Source organism: Octodon degus, unplaced genomic scaffold (assembly GCF_000260255.1).
Source record: "Octodon degus isolate 3935 unplaced genomic scaffold, OctDeg1.0 scaffold00008, whole genome shotgun sequence".
NCBI classification, from domain to species: domain Eukaryota; kingdom Metazoa; phylum Chordata; class Mammalia; order Rodentia; family Octodontidae; genus Octodon; species Octodon degus.
The window spans coordinates 8,917,163-8,927,883 of record NW_004524584.1 but is presented as its reverse complement, the minus strand read 5'-3'; the positions used below and the strand labels follow the sequence as shown (position 1 = coordinate 8,927,883).

Here is a 10,721-nt window from a genome sequence, read left to right as displayed (position 1 = left end):
AATAATACATTTAGTACAGAGTCTACAGGGTCTCACTGCATAGATTGGACTCGTAGTGATTCTCCTGTTTTCAGCCTCCCAAGCGCTGGGATTAGAGGCGCGCGCCACCATGCCCAGTCTCACTCGCCCTCCATTGCACCTGGGGGAGGGATTGGCAAGACATGCTGGGGATTGAACCCTGGGCGCTGCACTCTGCCTAAGCAGGCATTTTAGTCCGCTGAGCTATCTGACCAGTCCTTATATAATATTTTGAGTCCACAGCAGTATGTGTGGTGCGTTGCTGACCAAAACATCATTCTACAACATATGACTGTACTTCATCAAATGTGCTAAATCTCTGCACACCTGCCCAGTGGGGGAATAGTTAGGCATGAACACATTTGCTTCCTCTATGTTGGCCCAACTTTTTAAAAATAATCTGAACTTGATTAAATACTAGAGAAATACTTGTGTTATCTAAAACAGCTACAGCTACATTTTTTAAACTATATCTAAAAAAGAAAAATCTTCCTATGCAGCTAATATTTATGTTAAAGTTTGTGAGCCAACTTACATTTTATTAAAAGCAGTGCTCCTAACTCACCTTATCTTTTCTCAAAGTGCAACTTTAATAAACTTATTTATATTTCCTTAGGAAATAATAACAAATTGCTGGCTGGGGAGATAGTTCAGTTTTCTAAGCTCCTGCCCAGCAAGCGCAAGGTCCTGGGCTTGATTCCCGGTACCTTATGCCATGCCACCCCTGGAACCCTGCACTGTGCTGGACGCCAAAACCAAGCATGGTGGCTCAAGCCTTAATCTCAGCACTGAGGAGGCTGAGAAAGGATCACTATGAGTCTGAGTTTTGTAGTGAGATCCAGTACCAAATAAATAAATAAATAGAAGATTAAAACAATAACAAATTGTGCCATCATACAAGGAAGGACACCAGTTATAAATGTCAGCTTCCAGCAGAGGAATTGAGGCCAGCTGTCTAGGTCAATGTCATATCTGAGCTAATAGCCTGTGCAAAGTTTGGTAGTCCTCATGTAAGTAGAATATTTTATGCATGGTACCAAAGAGGAAACCACGAAGTATTTCCCTAAGGATATATTGTAAATTTAAGCAGCCTTCTATTGATGGACTTTTAGATTACTTATATTTTTTGTGACTTTTCATAACAGTGCTCCAAGCATCTTACATATATCATTGAATTGTGAGCTTCCGTACAGCATGTCTTTATAAGTGGAATTCATTTCAACAAATACTATTGAATTTCCCTTGCCAAGGATGATTCTTTCCCATAGTGCAGGAGTGCCTGGTCACCCACACCTGTGGTAACATTGGAGAGTATCAAGCTCATTAGGCTTTGTCAGTCTGATCAATAAAAAATGGGCACTTCGTTTAATTTTAATTTATTCCTAAAGAGGTGGGCACATTTTTCTGTGAATTGTATTTGAAAATATCCTTTGTTATTTTGTTTCTCTGTGCTGTATTTTAAAAGCATGCATTTGTAATTACGTTCCCTTTCATCATTTGTGCTTTATACTATATAGGGCTTTTAAAGGGAATCACCTTTGACAGTGAAGGGGACCCAGGAGGGCTTGGGGATGCTTGCAATGCTCAGTGTCTTGACCTAGTGATACTTAGTGAAAGACAAATTTTTATTGCTCTGTACATTGAAGGTTGTATACTTTATAGGGGTGGGCAGATAACTCGGCAGTCTAAGCGCCTGCCTGGGAAGCACAAGAACCCAGTTCAATCCCCAGAAATACATGCCATGCCTGCCCTAGAACCCCAAGCTCGACCCTGCAGGCTACTGAAACCAGGTGTGGTGGCGCACACCTGTAATCCCTCTACCAAATTAAAAAGAAAAAAGGTTGTATACTTCATGTAATACCTAATTTTAAAATTAGGTATTATATTAAGTAAATTAATTATTAAGTAAATTTTACTAAGTAAATTTAGTACTAATTCAGAGATTTTAAAAGCAACACTCCTCACATTTTAAGAGCTCTAAAATGAGTATGCTTCTTAAAAACTTTTAATGTGTAATACTTTAATTGCCAGCATTTTATCTTTATTAGGAGTCCAAAATGGTGCATTCTAAATTTTTCCTTTTCATTTTTTAATTTATATTAAAGAGACTACAAAAATAATAGATAAGATATTAGAGATAATACACACTTTCAAAAAAGATGAGGGCTGGGGAGATAGCTCAGTGGCATAAGTGCCTGCCCTGCTGGTGTAAGGTCCCTATTCTATCCCCAGTAATGCAAAAAAAAAAAAAAAGGCATTCAATCATGGTTGTATTGTACATTGTTGCTCAGATTACAGATATTAGTAAAAAAAAAAAATTGGTCAAAGTAAAAATTTTAAACATTACCTGCTTGCTTTAAAAGACTGATAGGAATTAGTAGTACAGTCATTTTAGCTATTCTGTGTGCATAGTTACATGATTTTTCCCCCTTTGTTTCTTTCTTTTCTCCTTTCCCTCACCTGTTGTTTATTCCTTATGCTCAGTTTCTTTCTGTTCTAATATATCTATTGTATCTTTCAGATTTTATTCTTTTAGGTTCTTACACTAGGGAAATGTTTACGCATGTGGGTCTGATTTATTTCACTTATGAGTTAAACCTCTAATTGCATCCATTTACCTATAAAAGCCCAAGTTATCTTTCTTTATAGCTGAGTAAAACTCCAGTTTATAGAAATACCACTTCTTTTTGACCAATTCCTCAGTTGATGGGCATTTGTGTTGTTTCCAAGATTTAGCTATGACAAACTATGCTGCTATAAACATGAGTTCATATGGTATCACTGTTGTGTGATGTTTTCAATTCTTTTAGAAAAATACCCAGAAGGGGAATAGCAGGGTTGAATGGGACCTGTAATGCTAGTTTTTTGAGGAGTCTCCACACTGATTTCCACAGTCGTTGTACTAGATTATGCCTGCACCACCAGTGGAGAAGGGTTCCTTTCCCCATGGCCTCTGCGGCATTCGCTGCTCATTGATTTCCTTATGATAGCCATTCTTTTTGGAGTGAGATGGAATCTCAGTGTTGTTTTAATTTGCACTTCTCAAATGACCAGTGCTCTTGAACATTTTTTCTTATATTTGCATTCAACAATTAATAATGTTTTCTTTCCTTCTTTCATTTAACAAGCATGAAAATATCTTCTCTGAGCCAGGCTCTGTAAGAGAGAAAAGCTTTTTCTGTGTCATGTGTGCCAGAAATTATGAGCTATTCTAAAATCATTTTTTAAAAGAACTTCTAGTGCTTTTATGTTCTTCATTCTTTGCTTATGTCTCCCGTGATTTGCTTTTCTAGGTTTCTGTTAGATTTCGGAACGGTTAGTTTTTACCTCGGATATAATGCAATGCAGGACTTTTTTCCTACTATGTCCATGAAGCCCAATCCCCAGTGTGATGACAGAAACTGCAGGAGGCAGCAGGAAGAGTATAAGGTATGTGACGGCCCGTCCTGGTGTCTGAGGGATCAGTTTCTGTGTGTGATGGCCTTTTCTTTTGCTCTTGTTGCAGGCTGCTTTTTAGTAAATGTTTGTAGCACATCACAATCTTGTTCACTGTGAGGAGTCGGTCCACGTACAGAACATACCTTAATGCTTCTTATGCCCTATTCCCTCCCAAGTATGTCTTTCTCATCCCCCCTTTTCTCTCCCTCCATCTCTTTGCTTTTGCTTATTATCTATCTTTTATTTTACTTTCCTTATAGTTCGGCTTTCTTATATAAGAGAAACTATGTGCTATTTAAGTTTGGATGTTTGGTTCGTTTCACTTAACATTATGGTCTCAGGGTGCACCTATTTCCCTACAAATGACTCAAGTTTATCCTCCTTCGTGGCAGAGTAATATTCCATGTGCATAAAGACTACATTTTTTCTGTCCATTTATTATTGATGGACATGTCGGCTGCTTCCAAGATTTAGCCATTATGAATTGTGCTGCTGTAAGCATGAGTGATATGATGTTTTTAACTCTTAGGAAGATACCTAGGAGGGGAATAGCTGGGTGGAGTAGTATTTCCGGTTTTAGTTTTTTTAAGAATCTTCATTCTGATTTCCACACTAGTTATACTAGCTTATTTTTCCAGCATGAAGAAGGGTTCCTTTTCCCCTAGAGTCTTGCCCTCAGTTGTTGCTATCTGAATTCTTGATGATGGCAGTTCTGTTTGGACTAAGAAGGAATTTTGGTATAATTTTAATTTGTATCTCTCTAACGGCCAGTGATGGTGAACATTTTTTAATGTATATATTGGCTATTTGTATTTCTTCTGAGAGTTTCCCATATTTTGATTGGGTCTTTATTTTGGGATTAATTTTTTCAGTTTTTTTTTTATATATATATTCTAGATATTAGTCCTCATTCTAAGGAATAGCTGGAAATTTTTTTTTCCCATTGAGTAGGTTGTTTTTTCACTCTTGGTTATTTCCTTTATTGTAAGAAGCTATTAAATTTACATAATCTCATTGGTTACTTCTTAGTGTTATTTTTTCTGTAATTGGAGTTCTGTTCAAAAAGTCCTCTTGTCTATGCCTATCTCTTTTAGGATTTTACCTATTTTATCTTATGGCAGGTTGTTTCTGTTTTAATACTTAGATCTTTGATCCATTTTGATTTTAGTTTAGTACATGGTGAGCGATGTGGATTCCCCCTGAATCTTCTGCTTGTGGATAGCCAATTTTCCCAGCAGCATTTTTGTAAGAGTTATCTTTCCTCCACTGTTAAGTCTTGGACCACTTTGTCAAAGATGAGATAGTTGAATGTGTTGGAAGTTGTTTCTGCATGTACTGTTCTGTCCCATTTACCCACATGTCTGTTTGGGTGTTTTGATTTTTGCCGCAACCATGCTGTTTTTTTTCTGTAGCTTTAAATATTACTTTAGATCTGGGATTGTGGTTCTTTCTACCTTTTCCTTGTTACCCAGAATTGCTTTTGCTATTTTTAGGTCTCTTCTGATGCCACATGATACCTAGGATAATTTTCTCTAGTTCTGAGTGTTACTTGTATTTTGATTGCAATTAAATGAAATCTGTGTATGAGTTCTGAAAGTATGGTCATTTTGACTATATTGGTTCTGTGGATCCAGGAAAAAAGGTATCTTTCCATTTTCCGAGGGCCTCTTTGACCTTTTTCACAATACTATAGTTTTCACCATAGAAGTCTTTAACTTTCTTGGTTAGATTGATTTCTAAGTATTTCATTTTTCTTAATGCTATTGTGAAACTTATTATTTTCTGAATTTCTTTCTCAGGGAATTTATTGCTGTATAGAAACCCTATTAATCTTTTGAGTACAGACTTTCTATACTTCTACTCTGTGGAATTTGGTTAGGAATCTTTGATGCAGTTTTGGGGTCTTCCATGTAGCAAAACATGTCATCTGCAAATAATGATAATTTAAATTCTCCCTTTCCTATACATATGCCTTTCATTTCTTTCTCTTGCCTGGTTGCCGTGGCTGTTTTGAGAACTATATTAAACAGTGGTGATAGTGGGCATCCTTGCCTTGTTCTGGATTTTAGAGGGAAAGCTCAGCTTCTCATTTAATATGATGTTGGCCATTTGTATGTCATAAATGACTTTTATCCAATTGAGATAAACTCCTATATTGTTGTTCATCATTTCTGAAAACATGTTGCATTTTATGAAAGACATTTTCTAAATCAATTTAGATGATCAAGTGATTATTGCCCTTGCTTCTATGTGACATATTACATTTTTGATTTGTGTATATTGGAACAATCCTTACATCCCTGGGATGAATCTTACTTAGTCATGATATTTTTGATGGTTCATTGCATTCTGTTTGCTAGTGTTTGTTGAGGATTTTTGTGTCACCGTTTATTAAAGAGATTGGCCTGTAGTTTTCTTTTTTTTTTTGGTTGGATCTTTTTCTTGTTTTTGAGTTAGAGTAATGCTATCTTTCAAGAATGACTTTGAGAGTGCTCTTTCCCTTTCAATTTCATTAAATAGCATGAGGAGTATTTGTGTTAGTTCTTAAAGAATTTGGATGTGAATCTATTAGGGGTAAAGCTTTTTTTAGTGATTTTTTTTTTTTTTTTTTTTTTTTACTTCTTTAATCTTATTACCTAATACTGGATTATTCAGAGTTTTTATGTATTCTTGGTTGAGTTTTGTTAGTTTGTATCTAGAAATCCATCCATTTTATCTGAATTTTTCATTTTATTAGAGTACAGGCTCTCAAAGTATTTACTTGTAATTTTCTAAATCTTGGCAGTTCATTGTAATTTTGCCATTTTAAAATTTCTTATTTGGCTTATGCCTTTTTTAAAAAGTAAGGTTGGCTAGAGACTTATCTACTTTGCTTATTCTGTTAAAGCTAGCTTTTTAATTTATTAATTCTTTGGATTGTTTTTCTAGTCTCAATTTCATTATATCCTGCTCTGATCTTTATAATTTTCTTTCTTGTACTAGCTTTGGGTTTGGATTGTTTTTATTTTTCTAGGACCTTGAGGTGTATCATTATTTAGGTTTGGAATTAAATAATGTGGGCATTCACAGACATAAATTTCCCTTTTAGAACTGCTATCATTGTGTTCCATAGGTTCCAGTATGTTGACCTGGCATTATCATTTCATTTTTCTATGATTCCTTGATTATTCAAAAGGCTATTTTGCCTTAATGTCCATGTTTGCATAATTTTTATGGTTTCTTTTGGCATTGATTTCTAGATTCATTGCACTATGATTTGACAATAAGCATGGGATAATTTTAGTAGTTTTGCATTTACTTAAATATGCTTTATGGGCTAGCATGTGGTCAGTTTTTGAGAAAATCTGTGCTGTTGAGAAGAATGTGTATTCTGTTGTTGGTGGAACTGTGATGTCTATCAAGTCCATTTGTTTGATGATGTGGTTCTACTTTGATATTTCTTCGTTGGTTTTTTTGTCTAGTTGTGATAGTGGGTTGAGGGCTCCTATTATAATTATCTTGGTATTTACCTGATGTTTTATGTTTAATAGTTTGTTTTATGAAGACAGGTATATAATTGTTGTCTTTTTCTGATGAATTAGTCCTTTAACCAATAAGTAGTGACCTTCTTTGCCTTTTCTAATTAGCTTGGCTTGAAATCCACTGTGTCTGAAATCCAGTTTGCTATCCATACATCCTGCTTTTTTCCAGGTTCTCATTGCATGAAATATTGTTTTCATTTCTTTGATTTTTAATTTGTGTGATTCTTTTGGATAAAATGTGTTTTCACTCGTAATCCAGGCAGGCATTTATGCCACTGAGCTATATTCCCAGCCCCTTCACTAATAATCCAAAACACTTGTATATCAAAGCAGGGAGATGAAACACTAGTTGTGATCATGTGACTTTCAGCATAACATACTTCTTGTAAGACATTGCTCATTTATCAAGTTAAAATTTCTTAGAAACATTTTCTCAAAAAAAGTTTATTTTCTCATCTTGCAGAACACTCCCTACTATTATTGGGTTTTGTTTCCTGATCCATTTTGCCAATCTGTGTCTTTTGGATGGGAAAATGGCACCATTCACACTGAGAGGTGTTACTGAGGTTTTTTTTTTTTTTTTTTTTTAAATATATATTTAGGGTATGCAGGGTTTACAGGGTCTCACTACATACATCGGACTTGTAGTGATTCTCCCGTTTTCAGCTTCCCATGCACTGGATTTAAAGCCACCATTTCCAGTCTCAATTTCTGTCTCAGTGCGCCCCAGGGGTGGGACTAGCACTGCAAGCCAGAGATCAAACACTGGCCGCTGTGCTCTGCATAAGCAGGCACTTTGGTCTGCTGAGCTATCTGGCTGGTCATATTGAGTTCTTACTTACCCTATCATTGCATTGTTTTCCTGTTGCTGATTTTCTTCGCTATCCCTTTCTGGTTGATCTACTCACCCTACCTGTGTATGTGTTGTATTCGATTTTTTTGAGGGGGTGGTATTTTTGGCTTCATTATCTCTAAGATGTCATTCAGAGTTTTTTGAGGTGGTTGTTTGGTGGTCAGGAAGTTCTTGGGTACTTTTTACCATGGAAATACTTTATTTCTCCATCAATTTGAGAGTTGTTTTGCAGAATATATAAGTCTATTTAAAAACTATTACCTTTTAGGCTTGAAACACTGTACTCTTACATTCTCCTGGCCTTCAAGGGTTCTCTTGGAAAGTCTACAGTAAATCTAATGATTTACCTTTATTAATTATTCATTTTCTCTACCAGCCTTTAAGTTTCTGTCTCTTTATTGGACTTAAGATATTTTGATTATGATGTATTGTGGAGAGGTTCTTTTTTGATCATGGTTGTTTGGGGTTCTGTATGCCTCACTTATGTGTATGTTTGATTCTTTTTCAATGTAAGTTTCCTGCTATTCTGTAGTATCTTTTTAATCTCTCATGCCATCTTCTGATGTTCATTTATTCCACTTAATCTTAGTCTTAGTGTCATCTAACAGGTTTAGAATTAATTTTTCATGTTTTCGTATTGTTTTTAAGGTATTTCTAATTGCTTCTGATGGCCTCCCTATCTTTTTATTCTGGTACCCTGTCCTTATATTGCTCACCTTTGCTGCCTACACTTTCAGTATAATTTTTTAATCTCCAGAATTTGTGTTTGAAAACTTCTTCATGGACTCTAGTTCTTTGCTATATTTGACTATTCATGTGTTGTATCATTTTATTTACCTCAGCTAGCTTTTTGTTAGCATCTACTCTTCCTTCTAGGATTTGCAGTTTTGAAATTCAGCAAGTCTCAGTTTTTGATTAGCTTTTCATCCCTTCAGCCTGTGGGTTTGTGAGGTGCACCCCCTATTCCAGAGGTCCCACAACTGTGCCAACTGTCCATGCCCAAACATGTTCTTCTTCATGTTGGTGGATAGGGAAAGCAATTAGACCTCAGATCTGTGCTGAATATTGGCAGCAAGGCAAATGTTCAAGTACTTAATGCCAACAGGCATTTTCAGACCCAGCTGTTTCTGAGCACAACTCCGTGCCTCCTGGCCTGAGCTTAAATTTCTCAGGGGATCTCCTTCTAGCCTGCTGCCTATCTGCAGCTGTCCAGGTACTCTCTCACCAAGTCACTATGGGAAGGTACCACTGGGAGCTCTAAAAGGTTTTTTTTTAATTATTCTGAGTCCCATATTAAAGTAATCAAATTCTCCAAATGGCATCTGAACAAGCACTCTGGTGGTTTAGGGGTATGTGAGCTTGGATCTCTCTCCAGCTGTTGCTTACTGTGGAGTTCCTTTGGAGTGATAACCCATCCTGGGATGCTGCTCTTTCTCCCTGGATCTCTTAGCCCTAGGGACTACCTTGCTTTGGTTGTTGGGCATTTCCTGTCCCCAGAAACCTTAAAAGCCAGGAGGACAGTCCCATGAAGATCATATTGCATAGAACAATAAACTTTTTAAAAAAGAAACACACTTGAAATATAAATGGATTCTGTATCTTTAATATATTCATCATATTCAAAATGAAAATTGTGACCCCTGATAAGGTAAAAATTATCTCAATTCTTAATGCTTCAGAGAACTGACAATGAGAAAACATTTGGTGCTGTTTGATTTCTACAGAAAAAGGTGGTTGCAGTGCCTAAGCAGGAGACTGTTCAAGAGGAGGAGGAGATAATACATGAGGATAATGAGTGGGGTAAGGATTTCTTATAAATTAAAGTAGTTGCATGAAAAGATCTTTTGTGGTGGGAAATACAAAATTATGCAAATTTTAAACAATTATTGCTTATGAAGTTTCTTCAGAACTGTTACAGGAGTAAATTTAATTTTGCAGGTATTGAGCTCGTATCTGAAGTTTCAGAAGAAGAACTAAAAAGTTCTTCAGGTCCAATTCCTGAGTTACCAGAAGGAATTACAGTGGCATATACAATTCCAAATAAGGTAATTATAAAATTTAACTTAACTATAAATTTAAGGTACTTCTAAAATTTAATTTACCTATAAATAAGCAGGAGCTAAGAGAAAATTATTATTATTTATTTTTTTATTTTGCGGAATCAGGGATTGAACTCAGACCCTTGCGCTTGCCGGGGAAGCGCTTATTCTATTGAGCCATCTCCCCAGCCCTGAGAAAATGTATTTTTATCTGCTCATTCTATTTTTTAAGCTAGGGCTGTGTTTTCTATTTTAGATACAGTTGATACTGTACACTAACCATTAAAATATGAGAGGTATTCAGTGTTCCTATAGAGATGAACATAGCTCATTTTAAGTTAGTTGAAAACACAGACATCAAATGGTTTTGTTTACTCATAATGAATCAGTTTTTGTTTGCATGAAAACATTGTTTTTGTGTATAGTTTTGTCTATAATACCATTTCAATAAACATTCTATAGAACCTTTCTTAAGAGGATACAAATAGCTAACAATATATTTTAAAACTGCTGAACATTTCTTTTTGCTTTTTTTTTCTTTTCTTTTCTCATCATCAGAGAAATGCAAATCAAAACCAAGTGAGGTATCATCTCATTTTATTAGAATGGCTGTTATGAAAAAGACAAAAGATTAATAAGTTCTGGTGAGGATGTGCAAGAAAAAGAACTATATTCTGTTAGTGGAGATGTAAATTAGTGCAGCCATTATAGAAATAATGTTGAAGTTTCTCACTTAACCATATACATATAAATGTAATTCTTAAGGAGAAACAAAGTCCTTGAGTTTCCCCACCAGTATTTTATTTATCAGGCAGTAATTTTAATATTCTTGACATTTTTATTTGTTTTTAA

General features: G+C 35.5%; 2 protein-coding genes across 3 annotated transcripts in view; one reads left to right on the top strand and one right to left on the bottom strand.

Annotated features, from left to right (window-relative positions):
- The window catches only part of Uba5 (ubiquitin like modifier activating enzyme 5), a 28,810-nt gene that overhangs the window by 16,346 nt on the left and 1,743 nt on the right, over window positions 1–10,721 (top strand). Inside the window, exons 9-12 of one of the 2 annotated variants that reach the window (XM_023705186.1) lie at window positions 3,312–3,447; window positions 9,555–9,630; window positions 9,769–9,875; window positions 10,428–10,448. In XM_023705186.1, the coding sequence (XP_023560954.1) occupies window positions 3,312–3,447; window positions 9,555–9,630; window positions 9,769–9,875; window positions 10,428–10,448 (340 nt within the window). The remainder of the gene's footprint in view (window positions 1–3,311; window positions 3,448–9,554; window positions 9,631–9,768; window positions 9,876–10,427; window positions 10,449–10,721) is intronic. The other variant, XM_004625015.3, reaches the window with a different exon arrangement.
- Window positions 9,149–10,721, bottom strand: part of Nphp3 (nephrocystin 3) — a 45,476-nt gene continuing 43,903 nt past the window's right edge. The window contains exon 28 of the mRNA XM_004625014.2: window positions 9,149–9,331. Coding sequence (XP_004625071.2) covers window positions 9,283–9,331 — 49 coding nt within the window. The 3' untranslated portion in view covers window positions 9,149–9,282. The remainder of the gene's footprint in view (window positions 9,332–10,721) is intronic.